Source organism: Malania oleifera, chromosome 12 (genome assembly GCF_029873635.1).
Source record: "Malania oleifera isolate guangnan ecotype guangnan chromosome 12, ASM2987363v1, whole genome shotgun sequence".
In the NCBI taxonomy this organism is placed as follows: Eukaryota; Viridiplantae; Streptophyta; class Magnoliopsida; order Santalales; family Ximeniaceae; genus Malania; species Malania oleifera.
In genome coordinates, this window is record NC_080428.1 from 43,354,700 (window position 1) to 43,371,776 (window position 17,077).

Sequence of the window (17,077 nt, forward strand, 5' to 3'; positions counted from 1 at the left end):
ACTTCTGTGCATCAGTTAGACATTCGACCAACCCGACCTCTGTGACACATTTCCATTACTATCCACGGTCCCCGCTGGTTTACTGAAAACTTTCACCATCTACGGTTCTCGCTGGCTCACAGAACGAACTTTTACCATTCACGGTCCCCACTGATTCAAAGAGTAAACTCTCACTATCCATAAGTACCGCTAGTTCCGTGAGTATATTTGTTTGAAATTGAACTCTCGATGCTCATTTTTACTTGCTGATGCCTTTCTACTGCGCCATGCGATGGGGGCTATAGTTTAATTTATTTTAAATATATTTTAGTTTGCTACTTTTTTTTTTCTTTACCAAACAGTAAATATCAATTTTTTTTCAGAAAAATAAATAGTTTACAGTAACCCGACCCGAATGACAGGACCAAATTAAAGCCTCAAGTCCTCATTCCTCGAAACGATTTTGGCTAGCTTTTCTTTGTGCTCCCTCCACGGGCACAGAGAGGTCTTCAAAAGCTGAACAAGTGAACGAGATTACGGCAACTGGACCAAGCAGCGGCTTCTCTTCTGTCACCACTCCCGGCGGCGGCAGAGGCGGCGACGTTGGCGAGAGGGAGGGAGAGAGAAGCAAGCGACGCAATGAACATCAAGATGCACCTGGACTTCGGTAGTTCACGTCCAGAAGCATATGGTATTTCCTAATCATTGCTGCATAAAATTGTACATTGTTTTTCAGTTTCTACGTTGGCTTGTTCTCAGTCACCCTCTGTTTCTCTTTTCTCTCTGAATCATCTCTGCCGAAATTCTTATGTTCTGTATAATTTTGATACCTTAACTTAATTACATATCAGTGGAAGTAAGGAAGAAGAAGAACAGAATCAAAGATAGAACGGACAGAGAACAACTGAATTTCTTTTCTTAACGTTATTCATTGGAATACAATTCTCCTTTTTATGCAAATTCCATAACTGCTAAGTAATTAATATCCCAAATTGCTAAGTAATTAATATCCCAAACTGCTAAGGAATTAATTTCCCAACCAAATAATTTAATCAATTTCTTAACTTCTTTATTCAAGAAGTGCCTTATCAATTCTCTCCCCTTCAAAGAAACCCTTGTTCTCAGGGGGGAATTTTTGGAAAATGAAATTTAAAGTGGGTAACAATTTCCTTCGTCGCCTCCTGCGGAAAAAAAGATCAGCTCGTTGATTTAAGACTTGAGAAGCAGCTTGTCTGCCGCCCCCCCACCCTCCCTTTTTTTTTATTTTTACCATTATTCTGATTAAAACAACTTTCAGGTGGCAGAGAACGTTGATGACATAACATTATACCTGGAAGTGTTTCTGTAAGGCTAATAAGGTGCAGGACTAATTCTGCCTTTGATTTGAACAGGGCCATAGTATAGTGCCACCAGCTAAATTAGCAAAAACCTAAAGTTCACCTGCTCTGATGTCCAAACCCACGACCCCACTCTTAGACATGTTGATCTTTTAATCCTGAAATTTTCTCAAAAATACTAACTAGGGTTTGACCCTTTTGAATTTCGCAACATTGTCCTCAAGAAAGAGAAGGGTATCATTAGTGAGTTGAAGGTGGGAAATACCAACCTCCTCCTTGCTAATTTTAAGACCCTGAATCGCATCAAGGCTTTGAGCATGTCCCAACATTCGACTCAACACATCAACAGCTAGAGTGAAAAGAGGGATAAGGGATCCCCTTGTCTCAACCCCTGTGAAGCCTTAAATACTCCCTCAGTACAGACATAATCACCAAGGGTAGGTACCCTCTATTCCATCTCTTTTGAACCAGTTCTTAGCTATCACATGGTCCAAAAAACGCCAACTCATCATGTCATAAGGTTTTTCAAAATCCAGTTTAAATAAGTAGCCTTTCCTCCCCTCTTCCTCATGCCCTTCACAACTTTTTAGCCACCAAAGCAGCATCTAAATCTGTCTATCTTTGATGAAGATAGACTTCATGGTAACTGTACCGATGTACCCCCTAACACCTCTAGCAGCCTCTTAGGCAGGATTTTGTAAAGGCTAGTAACCAAGCTGCAGCCTAAAGTGTCCCAATCTCACTTTTTTGGAACACTCTTTCTTAGGAACAAGGGCAATAAAGGTTGAGTTAACATTGTTCCCCACCACCTCACTTTGATGAAACTCGTGAAAAAACTCCATAAGATGCTCCGGATCACCTCCAACTATCCTTAAAGAAAGCTATAGTAAACCGTGAGAGCTTGGAGCCTTATCTCTTTCCATCTCAAAGACAACCCCCCTCACCCCCTCTTCTATCCAACAAAACAGCAAAGTCTACCGGAATAGGACACCAATCAAGGCCCTTTATAATCAGTTGGTGCTTATGACTCTTAATATACAAACTCCTATAGAAGTCTGTAATCTCTCCTGTAATACTTTTGGAATCACATGCTGTATATTTTGAGTCAACCTACAATTCTTTGATAAAGTTTCTACTCCTTCCATCAGCCACCTTGTGGAACAACTTGGAGTTACAATCACCCTACATCACTCACTTAACCTCATATTTTTGTGTATCCAAGTTATTACTTAGGTGGCCCATCCTGAACGATCCTCATTACTGGCTAAACCACTATTCAAGCACTCCATTTCTCCAAGAATCACATTCTTTCTCTTATTTAAGTAAAAAAAATATATATATATATATATATATCTATCCAAACTTGCAATTTGTTTTTCACAAACTTCAACTTGTTCATAAATTTAAATCCCGTTCATCCGTAGACACTACCCCCGCTCCACCAAGTTTTAATAGCCTCCTTGAAAGAAGGATGCGGTAGCCACATATTTCAAATTGAATGGAGTAGGACCCTACTTCATGGGATTCACACCTTACAACGCTAAGCAATGATTCGAGATTGGCCCGATAGGAATTTCTTGAGCAACATTTGGGAAAAAATTATTCCTAATCATTAGTAAATAGGAAAAAAGCGGCCTCTCACTTATTTGGGTCTCCCTTTAGGTGGTAATCCTATTTCTTATACTTTTTGGGATCTGGTGGTAGAGAGAGGGGAAGCATGTTTGAAGGTTGGAAGAGAGCATATTTATATTTAGGGGCTGCCACTCTCATTAGTGATGTTCTCTCTAATATCAACATTTATTTTCTTTGCCTTTTTAGAATTCCAATGGGGGAAGCTGCTGCCTTGGAAAGGATTGTGAGATATTTTTTTGGTTGAGTATAGGGGAAGAAAAGAGAAATCATCTTGTTAGTTGGGAGAAGGTTAGAAGATCTAAGTCTGAAGGGGATCCAGGCCTAGGGAATTTGGTGTCTAAAAACATCTTGCTTGTTGGAAAATGGTTATGAAGATTCCTAGGTTGGGAAGGGACTGTTTGATTAGGGTTTTGTTTGAAGGCAAATTTGTGAGATTTGACACAATTTAATCATGCACATTTGTTAAGCAACACTCTTATGGTTTCAAAGTCTTTTTTACACTGATTTTATGACACATCACATGCATTAATCCAATAGTATTATACCAACTTTGCATGCAACATATGCATCTACATGTTTTTTATTTGAAGAACAACACAAGCACCAAATATGCTCTGTTTTCAAGTCTTACATGCACATTGAACAGTTCATACGTAATCTCATACATGTTCCCGCACCAATCCATGCATTCAAATTTTCTATCCAGAACTCTAGCACAATATGCATATACTCTATATTCATTTGGTGAAACATGCATCAGTCATGCTTGTACTAATCACATCGCCAACCTGATTTTGTAAAAGATTATGCATTTTCTCCTAATTTTAGATTGATTTTATTCTAACTACAAATCCAACTTTGGTTCAAAGTTCAATACTGAGTTGCAAAAATTATTTACTATTTTTAGCAATTAGCAATTGATAGACACATGCACTCTTCTTGTGTAGTACAAATTGTCTTAAATGTCTTTACATACAGTCAGACCCAAGTATTATTAAAGGAGTAGGTTTGCATTAGGTAGTTGATAGCTAGCGTAAAACTTGCCAAATCTTTATGATATGAATCCTTAACAGATAGTCATTTGGGCACCATCTACGACACTTTGCACTTATACCATTTGGGTGTAGTGAAAAAGGGAAAGGGTGGGCTAGGTCTGACCATTTTAGATGGGATAGGGTTAAGAAGTCAATATAGGAAACTAGGGTTAGATTAGCAACTTGGAGTAGGACACTTATAGGTAGAATCATGGAGATAATTGACAAAAATGATTAGAAGAAAATTAATGTAATCTGTGTCCAAGAGACTAGGTGTGTAGGGGAGAGAGTTATAGAAATTGAAATATCAAAATTTAAGCTTTGGTATATAGGAAAAATAAAAACATGAAAATGGGGGTAAGAACCATTGTACACAAAGACCTAAAAGATAGTGTAGTTGACATTAAAAGAGTAGGGTTAGAATCATAAAAATCAAGATAGCTTTATGCCAAAAGGTAATAATGTCATTAGTGCTTATGACCCCGATTAGGTTTAGTGTCAAGGTCCTACATTGAATTTGTACTAGGGAGATCTTGGGCTTATAAGGTTGGTTCACACTCCAATTATATGAGGTGCCTTTTATAGGACAAGATCAGGAGACTAGTGGGCCAAAGTGGACAATGCCTCACGAGAGTTGGACTTGAGACCGTTACATTTTGTATTAGAGCCACCTTAGGGGTACTATCATGTGGGTGAGTCCTACACAAAGGTGTAGGCCACTTTGATGAGAGCGTCAGAGATCAGACATGAGAGCATGTCACAGTCCATATCGAATGTGTACTAGGGAGATCTTGGGCTTATAAGGTTGATTCACACTCCAATTATGTGAGGCGCCTTTTATTGGACAAAACCATGAGACCAAAAGGTAGAAGCAGATTAAACCTCACCAGAATTGGGCTTGAGACAGTTACATTTCGCAAAAAACTTTAAAAGACAATTTTAGAAAGGTATGGATAGTATTATGTAAGGATACTAGAGTTTGAGAAAATATTCACAGGAGCTGACTTGAATGGACACATTGAAAAAAATAATAAAGGTCACGAGAGGATGCATGGAGGCCATGGTTATGGGGATAAAAATGAGCTGGTGATATGATCTTTAGATTTAGCCATGTCATACGATATTGTTATAATGAATACTTGTTTTAAGAAGAGGAAAGAATACTTAATAACCTTCAAGAATGGACAAAATAAAAGCCAAATAGATTTTTTCCTAATTAGGAAGGGAGATCATTTATGATGTAAGAGTTGTGAAGTTATCCCATGTAGAAGTTTGATTACACTATATAGAGTTTTAGTGTTAGAAATATGTACTAAAAAACGGAAGAAAAGAGTAACATAAATCAACGTAAGAAAACTAGGTGGTTGAATATGAAGGGAGAATAATTGGGTGAAATGGAAGACCTAAACTCAATGATAGGTCTCTCCTTCTATTTATAATATATGTTAAGTACAATGGGAATGACCGTAATACCCTTACTAACTCACACTTATTATTAAAAAAACTTTAACACATAATAATAATACTAAATGAATAACTAACCATTAACACTCCCCCTCAAGTTGGAGCATATATATCATATGCTCCTAGCTTGTTACAATGAATTTCACACAAGAACCTCCCAAGGCTTTAGTGAACAAATTAGCAAGATGAAACTCATATTTCACATGAGTGGTTGTAATTAGCTTTTGTACAAGTTTCTTCCGAATAAAGTGGCAATCAACTTCAATGTGCTTTGTTTGCTCATGTAAGACCGGGTTGGAGGCAATATGTACAACAACTCGATTATCACACATCGATTTCATAGGCTAAGAATGTGGAAAACCTAGTTCTTCCAACATGTTCTTGAACCAAACAAGTTTACATGCAATGTGCGCCATAGCCCTATGATCTGACTCAGCACTCGACCTGACCTCCACAGTTTCTTTCTTACTTTTCCAAGACACCAAATTACCACCTACAAAGATGCAATACCCGATTGTGGAAGGTGATCCAACCCAATCTACATAAGCATATCCCTGAATATTAGTGTGACCTCGATCCTGATATAAGAGACCTCTCCCAGGTGCACCTTTAAGATATCTCAAGATGCGAATTATCGTATCCCAGTGATTTGTTCTTGGAGAATCAAGAAACTAACTCACAATACTTGTTGCAAAAGATATATTCGGTCAAGTGACTGTGAGATAATTCAACTTTCCAACATGTCTTTGATATCATCCTGGATTGGGCAACAAATCACCCATATTTGACACTAGCTTGCTGTTAGTATCCATAGGTGTATCAACGGGTTTGTATTCCAACAGTTCAGTCTCATCTAAAAGATCAAGAACATACTTCCTTTGTGACAAGACGATTCCGGTATGAGATCTCGATATTTCTACACCCAAGAAGTACTTCAATGGTCCCAAATCCTTTGTTTGAAACTTAGTCTTTATGAAATTATTTAGGCTGTGAATACCTTGATCATCATCACCATTAATCACAATATCATCCACATACACAATAAGAAGAATCCTTCCGGATGGAGTATGACGATAAAATACATAGTGATCTACTACACACTGTTGAAGGCCAAACTGAAGTACTACAACACTGAAACGACCAAATCATGCCCTTGGAGATTGTTTTAAACCATATAATGACTTCTTGGGCTGACATACTAAGTTTGACTCCCCCTCAGGAACAAACCCAAGTGGTTGATAGACCTCCTCTTGAAGATCACCATGCAGGAAAGCATTCTTCATGTCTAACTGATGTAGAGGCTAGTGATAGGTAGTGGCTAAGGAGATGAACAAACATACCGAGGCAAGTTTGGCTATAGGGGAGAACTTGTTTGAACATTCTAGGCCATATGCCTGAGTATATCCCTTAGCAACAAGGCGGGCTTTCAATCGCGCTAGGGAACCATCTAGATTAACCATTATAGTACACACCCAACAACAACCAATCACAGACTTATTAGGAGGAAGACATACCAAGTCCTAAGTATCATTATCCTATAGAGCATGCATCTCTTCTGTCATTGCATTTCTCCACCCAAAATGGGGATTTAGAAATAAACTTGGGAAGAGCAATAGAAGATAGGGTACTAACAAAACAGTAGTATGAGGGTGTCAAGAAATCACAAGAAACAAAATTAGAGATTGGATGTTTGGAACATGATGATGCTTTCCTAATTGACAAGACTCACAATTGAGGGTATACATGGAACTTAAAGTAGGAACTAGCTGTTTTAATTTGTCCGATGATGGATGACCAAGGTGACAATGGATTTGATGTGGTGTGATAGCAACAGTACAAGCAATAGGAGAAGAGAGCTACTCAAAGTAGTAAAGTCCATCAGCCTCACGTCCTGTGCCAATCATCTTCCTCGTCTTTAGATCCTGAATAAGAACATAATTAGGAAAGAAGGTTATTGAGGGATTTAGTGACTTTGTAATTTTACTGATAGACATAAGATTAAAGGGAGATTTAGGAATGTAGAGAACAGAAGAAAGAGAGATGGAGGGAGTAGGATTTACTGTTCCTATTCCCTTAGCAACGGTAGTGGACCCATTAGCAAGGGTAACTTGAGGTATATTTGCAGAATACTGGAGAGTAGAAAAGAGGTTGGTGACTCTTTTCATATGATTAGTAGCAACAGAGTCGATAACCTAGGGACTAGTGGGAGAGGTACCAGATGACATACAGACAATATGGTTACTTTTTTGAGCAAAAGATGCAATGTGATGATATGCTTGTTGGGATGACTGATATTGCAGGAACTTTAAATACTCTTCCTATGAAACAACTGTGGTACATGGGTCACTCAAACAAGGAACTAACAAGGGAGACACACTTTTGGGATTTGGGAACTCCATCCCAACACAAATACAACCTCGATAGAGCAGAAAATAAAAAACACATAGTGGGCACCATGTTGTTCAAATTCACCAACTCAATCCCAACATAAACAACCTTTGACAACTGATGCAAACCGCAAGTCCACAACGTACCAATCAAAAAACACAGCAAATACCAGTTTCAGGCTCAATAAACTCAATAAACAGACAAACAACTTCAAGAAGCACAAAACTACCATTTTTCGGATGTCGTAAATGAGCAACTAAAAAAGGTAAGATCTTTGAACAGAAAACATCATGAAAGACTTCAATAATATGTTTGTAGAGGGATTTGAGCCCTGCTGGAAGAATTCAGGTCAGAAGCATGCCTGAAATTTGCTTCACATGCCGGTGCGTGAGGTCGGCCCTGGCAGCCTTCAACGGGCATGTGAGGGCGTGTGGGGAAGCTGCTGGAGTTGAAATTTCAGTAGGGGGTAGATCAGCAGTGTCTGTGGGTGACTATGGTGTTGTTTTGGCAAAATCTATTGTAGATTTTGTGTTCCTGAACTGGCTGTGTTGCCAAGGAATTTTCCTGCAACTTCTCTGGCTTCCGGCGGCTGCTGGCCCTTTTTTAAGGCTATAGTGTTACTGGAAATTCTTCTACTAATGGTAGACATGCAGTGGATTTAGGGTTTTGGGCTGCTGTTTGATGGTGGCTGTAACAATTAGGGTTTAGGTCTCAGAACCTTGCTTTGATGCTATGTTGAATAATTGGGTGAAATGGAAGACCTAAACTCAATGATAGGTCTCTCTCTCTATTTATAATATATGTCAAGTACAATTGAAATGACCATAATACCCTTACTAGCGCACACTTATTACGAACAAAACTTTAACACAAAATAATAATACTAAGTGACTAAATAGCCAATCACATGTTCAAAGAGGGTGATTAGACAGTACGGGATAAGATTGACGAAAACACCATGTGGAGTAGGATGGCTAGTTCTATTAAAAAGATAGAAAAAGAGATTTTAGATGAATCTAGGGGAAAGATTCTTGGCTATTAAATAAAGTTGGTGGGATCAAGATGTCCAAAAAAGTGTAAAGACAAAAAGAATGTGGTATAAAACTTGGCAAAATTATAGAAACATAGACAACTCTGAAAAGTACAAAGAAGCAAAAAAAGATGCAAAAAAAGGCTATTAATGAAGTTAAATATAGAGCTTATGATAATTTATATGCTAGAGTAGATACAAAATTGTGGGAAAGAGACATATTTAAAGTTGTTAGAGGTAGATGAACAAAGTACAAGGACTTAGATAATGTAAAATGTAGAAAAAAGAGGATGATAATCTCATGGTTAAAGAAGATATGAAAGAGAGGTGGCGATTGGTGAAGCTATTTTAATATGATATTTAATGAAAACCAATTTGAAGGCTTAAGCTTAGATTTGAAAATTGAGGAAAAGGAAAAAAATCTAAGATTTATTCAGAAAATTTGAGTTACTAGAGTAAGGTGGCTTCAAAAAAGATGAAAAGTGGGAAATCTAGAGGATAGGATAACATCCCAATTGAAGTTTGGAAATGTTTAGGGGCTAATGGAGGTATATGGTTAACTAATTTATTCAACACAATTGCAAAAACCAAGAAAATGCCAAGTGAGTGGAGGAAAACCATGTTAATTACCTATATGCAAAAACAAAGATGATATTCAAAATTGTAACATCTATCTTTGAATTAAAATTATGAGTCATATGATGGAACTATGAAAAAGGGTAATTGAACAAAGAATAAGGTTAGAAATGAAGGTCTCAGAGAATCAATTTGGTTTTATGCTTGGGAGATCAACTACAAAAGCTATCTATCTTTTAAGAATATTAATGGATAAGTTTAGAGAACATAAGAGGAACTTACATATGATTTTTTATTGATGTAGAGAAAGCTGATGATAGGATACCAAGGGGAGTTCTTTGATGGGTTTTAGGAAAAAAGGAATATGCAATAGGTATATTGATGTCATTAAGGATATGTATGAAAGAGTAATGACTAGCATTAGGACTACAAGTGGAGGAGTCTAGAGTTTTTCCAATCACAATAGGTGTATACCAAAGATCTACTTTGAACCCTTATTTTTTGCTTTTGTGATTGATGAACTCACTAGGAGTATCCAAAACGAAATCTAATGGTATATGTTGTTTGCAAATGAAATTGTCTTGATTGATGAGTATTGGGCCAGGGGGGTGGTTAGAATCCAATTTAGAATTATGGAGAGAAGCTTTGGAGTCTATATGTTTTAGGTTTGTAGAAATCAGATAGTATGTATGAAATGTATTTTCAACCATTGTAGGAGGAATATTGGGGAAAAAAAACTTGATGGTCAAGAACTTAGTACTAGTAGTAGATTTCGGTACCTTGGATCGGTTATGTAGCAGAAGGAATCAAAGAGGATGTAATGTCATAGAGTTAAAGCAAGTTGGGTAATAGTAGAACGCTCTTAAAACAAAAAGGAATGTTCTATACAACTGCTATAAGGCCAGCCATTCTATATGCATTAGAATGTTGGACAAGTAAGAAACAATCTAAAAAGCAAAGGTTTTCAAAATGCTAATGCTGAGGTGGATAAGTGGAAAGATAGATTAAGGAATGCACATATTCGTGTTAAGCAAGGCATAACATCGATTTAGATGGTTTGGGCATTTAAAACACAGGCCAAATAGGTAAAGTGAGGAGGAGTGAGCTAATTACTATTATTGGTAGTAAAAGAGCTTGGGTAGACCTAAAATAACATGGAATGATATAGTGATGAAGGAATTAATAGCTTTTAAGGTGTTCAAGGAAAATGTTATGATCACGTGAATTGGCAAAGAAGGATTCACGTGACCCCACCTAGTGGTACTTAAGACATGGTTGTTGTTTAGGTTCCTAGATGACTCCCTGCACATGGTTATTAAAAGTAAGTATGGATTGCATCGAAACATTTCTGGCACAAGTCCCCTTGGAAGTTTATTTCTCAAGCTGCTTACTTCTTTTATCCCTTACTCATTTTTGACTGGGAAATGGGAATCTTTTTATGTTTTGGGAGGATGTTTGGGTGGGTGAGGTTTAGTTAGAATCTTTGGTCCCTCGTTTTTCAGATTGTCTTCCCTGCATAAGGCACCAATTGATGCAGGTTCTCTCTTGAGATTTTCATTTTTCCCAAAATCTCAGTAAGAGAGGTTGATGATTTGGTTATTTTGTTTAGTGCTAGAATCCTTTGTTCCTAAAATGGGGAGTGATTTGAGGTTATAAGTTGGGGGATTCTTTTGATTCTTTTTCCTCAAAACCCTCTCTCCTAATAGTCATGGAGCATGCACGTAGCCATGAGTTCATGACTGTCTAAAATTTTATCTTTCACTAGAAAAAGTAATTGTAGAGAAATAAGTAGCAGTTCGAGGGCATTTTAATTTAATTAAGAGAGCAATTATGTGTAGTTACTGGGGATTGCTAGGAAGTTAAAAAATCAGACTAATAAATAAGGGGAAGCAGTTGTGGGTAGATGTAGGGGTATTTTAGGAAGTTAAAAAATGAGATTAATATTAAGGAGAATCTCCTTTTTAGTATTAGAGACTTATAGAAAATTCCAAGCCCTTCTTATTTTCCCTTGAACCATTTTGTATGGAAGGCTAATATTCCTCTCAAAATCAGGGTTTTGTGTGGACTCTGGCTCTTAATAGGCTTAACACTAGTTACTTGTTGTAGGTGAGGAGGCCTTACAAGGCTATCAATCATGATATTTGCATTATGTGTTTAGAGGTGAATGAGACAAGTGACCACTTGTTTCTTCATTGTCGGGTGGCCAAGCAGCTGTGGGTTGATCTATTTTCGGTTTTCGAGGAAACTTTGGTGATGTCAATGATTGTTGATGCATTTTTGTTGGTGCAGTATATGGGTTTTAGGAGGAGTAAGAAAGGAATAGTCCTATGGAGATGTGTGGGTTTTGCTTTATTTTGGATTGCGCGGATTGAAAGAAGTGCAAAGATTTTTAATGACAAAACAAGTATTTTACTTGGTCTTTGGGATAGTGGTTTTATTTATTAATTTCTTTTGGCTTTTTTTGGGCTCATTCTTTGGAATCTTTTCAAGGAATTTTGTTATTAGATTTTAGTAGGCCTAGAAGGGTGCCCTCATGTAATTGTTTCTATTTTTCTGTTTTTTATTTTTTGTATTTATGAGGATTAATTGTTCTTCACTCTGTAGTTTTACCTCTCTTCTATTAATGAACTTCTTTTTCTATCCACAAAAAAAGGGAAAAAAATAAAAAGGAAAAAGGGTTATGGTATTTAGGGGCTGAATTTTTGAGAAGTTCTATTCACTATTGTATGTAGCTTGTAAGGTTGCAATTTTAATAAAATCAGATGTCCTACATTGAAGACTCTCACTTTTGTGCTTATCTGCATTTTGTTTCATGCTGTTTTCTGCTTTTCCCAGATGACACTTCAGCAGCGTCACCCTTTTCTCCTTGTATATCCTCTATACTTTCTCTACTAAAGAATGTTGTGATGTATGACATGTGAATAGGAGGGTAGCCATATAAGCTTCAAAGGGTGTAACCTTATTAGCTGTACGTAAGGTGGTATTGTACCTCCATTTTGCCAGAGGAAGCCACTTAACCAAGTTAACCCACTTTGTAGGTTCTTTTGTCATACCACCATATAAAAGTATCAAAATTCAAGACTCCTAATTTGCCATTAGTTTGAGGATATAAGTTGGGGATAAGTGCAAGGTTACTCTAGTAGCTTGAATAATTCTTGCCAAAATTTGCCAAAGAAATCAAGGTCACTATCATGTGCAACTACATGCGGCAAGCCTTGTAATTTGAAAAGATGATCCATAGAAGCCCGCGCAACTGAAGGTGCTATACATGGATGCTCCAAAATAAGGAAATAAGCATACTTGGCTAGCTTGTCATTTACAATCAAAATTAGTGTTGAGTAATTGGGTAAAATGGAAGACCCAATCTCAATGATAGGTCTCTCCCTCTATTTATAATATATATCTAAAAGTGCATGACAATGACCATAACACCCTTGCTAACTCACACTTACTAACATAACTTTAGCACATGCTAATAATGCTAATTGACCAAATAACCATTAACACTCCCTCTTAAGCTGGAGCATATATTCTCACCTTTGAGGTGGAAAATGACTAATAAATATGGGGACCCTGTAATGAAATCTAACTGCTCAACCCATTGTGCTTCTGTTTTGAAGAAAAGGAGCCAATCCTTAAAGTAACTATATTGGCGAGGTCTTTGTCTCTGGTCTGTTAAGAAGGCATTAGTCCAGGGTTTGTGAAGGATCATACCGAGTCGGTAAGTCCTTGTAAGGTACCAAAGAAGGAGGAATGCTTCTTTAGGGAAAGTCAAATGGGAAAGTTTGGGGACCCAATGACCATTGATGAAAGGGAAAAGAGGGTGCCGGTTTGGGTTTTTTATCGGTGCATCGACTAAGCCATATTTTGAGAGGAGGAGAGATTGGTGACCTTGGATCATTTTACGATTGCCCTTATCAATGGTGTGACTGAGGATGTCATCCTCGATGTCACTTGGGAGAGTCTGGATCATGATTAGACTGTCAGCTACCTCTATCAACCTGACAGATCTAGCTTCTCTGGGATCTCTTAGCGTGTTCTTATCATATGCACCTTGTTTGTTACAAATGAATTTAATGCAAACACCTGCACAAGATTTAGTGAATAAATCAACAATTTGCATATCATACTTCACATGAGTGGTTGTACTGAGCTTCTACACAAGTTTCTTTTGAACAAAGTGATAAAAAACTTCAATGTCCTTTGTTTGCTTATGGAAGACTAGGTTGGAGGTAATGTGAATAGCAACTCGATTATTACACATGAACTCCATAGGTTGAGAATGTGGAAAACCCAGTTCTTTTAACATGTTCTTCAATCAAACAAGTTCACACGTAGTGTGAGCCATGACCCTACTTTGACTTAACACTTAACCTGACCACCACAATTTGTTTCTTACTCTTTCAAAAAACCAAGTTACCACCAAGGTCTTAAATTTCGATTTTTGACGAAAATTTCGATTTCGATGTCAATTTAAATATCAATTTGAAAAAATAATGGAAATCAGTAGTAAAACATGGAATTCTTTGTGAAACTTTAGAAATGGTTAATTGACATATAATTTAAGTTTTAGTACTAATATATTACAAGTTAAATGCATCTATGTTGTGTATGGGGTGGACAAGTTGTAATACAGTATGTGTATCAAACTTGTTTGTAAGATAATGTGCATTAAACATATTTAGTTAATACAACTGAAATTCATAAATTATTTAAATATTATTTTTTGTACAAATAGTGATAATTTGGACATAATGGTTAAATAAAATGTTTTTGTAAGTATATTTTTTCATATAATTTCAAAAGAACTTGTAACAATCTTTTGTTTCAATAAAAATAATGAAGAGAAAAATTTCACTTCACTCCTAAATCTCTCATTTGAATTTCATGGAAATTTATTTGCATATTTAAAATTTCGACAAGTGACGCTAAATTTTTGAGATTTAGATAAATTTCGGATGATTAGTTGAGATTTTGATGGAAATTATGCAAGATGGAAATCGACTGCCATTTCGATTTTGAGGGTGACAAAAACTGGAAATATCGACAATTTTGTGGAAATTTAAGACCATGATTACCACCAACAAATATATGGTGCCTAGACCTCCCAAATTGCATCTGTATATCCTTGGATATGAATGTGGCTCCGATCTTGATTATAAGAGACCTTTTCTGGGTGCACCTTTGAGATATCTCAAGATGCAAATTACTGCATCCCAGTAACTTGTTCTTGGAGAATCGAGAAATTGACTCACAACTCTTGTTGCAAACGATATGTCTGGTTGAGTGACTATTAGATAATTCAACTTTCCATGAAATCTCCAATATTGTCTTTGGATTGGGTAACAAATCACCCATATTTGGTACTAACATATTGTTTGGGATCCAAGGTGATGGATTTATCAATAGGTTTGGATCCTAGTACCCAGTCTTATCTAAAATATCAAGAACGTACTTCCTTTGTGACAACATGTTTCCTATATAAGATCTTAATACTCCTCCAAGAAGTACTTCAAATGTATCAAGTCCATGGTATAAAATTTAGTTTGTAGGAAAAGCTTTAGATCTTGGATGCCTTGATCATCGTCACTAGTAATTACAATATCATCCACATAAACAACAAGCAAAGTCTTGCCAGATGGAGTATCACGATAAAATATAAAGTGGTCTATTGCACATCATCGGAGGCCAAACTCAAGTACTACAACACTAAATCAACCAATCCATACTTTAGGAGACTGTTTTAAACCATATAATGATTTCATGAGCTGACACATTGAACCTAACTCCCCTTGAGTGACAAATCTAGGTGGTTGCTCCATATAGAACTCCTATTGAAGATCACCATATGGGAAAGCATTCTTCATATTTAATTGATGTGAAGGCAAGTGACAAGTAGTGGCCAAGGAGGTGAAAAAATGTACTGAGGCAAGTTTAGTGCTTGGAGAGAGTGTCTAAATAATCCAAACTATACACTTGAGTATATCCCTTAGCAACAAGGCGGGCCTTCAAATGAGCCACAGAATGATCAGGATTGACTTTCGCATTATACACCCAGTGACAACCAACCACATACTTATTAAGAGGAAGAGGTACCAAATCCTAAGTATCATTAGTATGTGGCACACACATCTCTTCAACTATTGCAGTCCTCCACCTAGAATGGGATAGGGCTTTAGAAATAGATTTTGGAAGGGTGACATAAGACAGAGTACTAAAAAAATAGCAATGCAAGCGTGACAACAAAGCATAACAAACAAAATTAGAGATTGGGTATTGCGAACAAGTGCATTTACCTTTCCGAACAGCTATAACAGGATCAACATCTTGGGATATAGGATCATCTGGCGAGAGAACTGAAGGTGTAGAAGTAGAAGCTGGAGAAGGCTTTTCTCCCTTGAGTTGATGTGTATACCTCCAAATTGGGATGATCCAAGTGACTAGAAGGAATCAAACTAGATAAAGATGTAGGAGGATTGGGCACAAATAGTAGATTAAGATTTGGAAGGCTAGGCAGAGGAAGGGATTCATCAAGGTCAATAGAGCTCAAGGAATTAGATTAGTATGGACTGTATGGTGTAGACCCAAAAAAGGTATCATTAGCAGAGACAAAGAATCAATGTAAAATAGGTCTACAATATCGATATCCCTTTTGAGAACAGGATAGCTAAGAACATTACATTTGATAGGATGAGGATCCAACTTATCCATTCATGGAGTTAATTGATGGAAAAAGGACACACAATTGAATATATGAGGATGAAGGGAGAAAAAGGAGCCTTAAGGAAGATAATTGAATATGGGATTTTACCACCAAGGGCAAAGGACGACATTTTATTGATTAGAAAGCAAGAAGTGAGCATGAAATCACTCTATAAAACTTTGGGGACATTCATTTGATACAATAGGGTACGAATGAGTTCGAAAACATGTTTGTTTTTCCATTTTGCAACTCCATTTTTTTTTGGAGTGTGGGCACAAGATGAATGATGGATTATACTAGAATTAGCCATATAGGTAGTAAGTTGGGTATTGAAGTACTCCTTCGTAGTATCACCATGTGATATCTTAACTGGCACATCAAATTTAGTCTTTATTTGAGAATAGTAGGCACAAAAGATATTAAACAACTCAGAAGGATCTTTAATTAAATACAACCAAGTCATTGACAAATGTAACAAAAGTACTGAAACCCCAACTTTGACGTGGCATGATTAGGATCCCGAACATCGAAATGCACTAGTATAAAAGGACTGACAGCCTGTATGTTGACCTAGGAGGCAACGGGAACATGATAATGTTTTCCTAATTGACAAGACTAACACTAAAGATTTATACACTGAACTCAAGGTAGGAACCAACTATTTCAACTTGTCCAAGGATGGATGACCAAGGCAACAATGGATTTGAAGTGATGTAGCGGCAGCTGTGCAGGCAATGGGAGAGAGTGACTCAAAGTAGTAAAGTCCCCAAGCCTCACGTCCTGAGCCAATTGTCTTCCTAGTCTTTAGATCCTGAATAACCACAGAATTGGGAAAGAAGGTTACAAAATAATTTAGTGACTTTGTAAGCTCATGAACTTAAATGAGATTGAAAGGAGATTTAAGAATGTACAAAACAGTAAAAAGAGAGATGGA

At 37.0% G+C, this 17,077-nt stretch overlaps 1 protein-coding gene across 2 annotated transcripts in view; it reads left to right on the plus strand.

Moving 5' to 3' along the window:
- Positions 1 to 405: 405 nt before the first annotated feature.
- The window catches only part of LOC131144090 (pentatricopeptide repeat-containing protein At4g18975, chloroplastic), a 32,712-nt gene continuing 16,040 nt past the window's right edge, over positions 406 to 17,077 (plus strand). The window contains exon 1 of one of the 2 annotated variants that reach the window (XM_058092471.1): positions 406 to 670. In XM_058092471.1, the coding sequence (XP_057948454.1) occupies positions 668 to 670 (3 nt within the window). In that variant the 5' untranslated portion in view covers positions 406 to 667. The remainder of the gene's footprint in view (positions 671 to 17,077) is intronic. The other variant, XM_058092472.1, reaches the window with a different exon arrangement.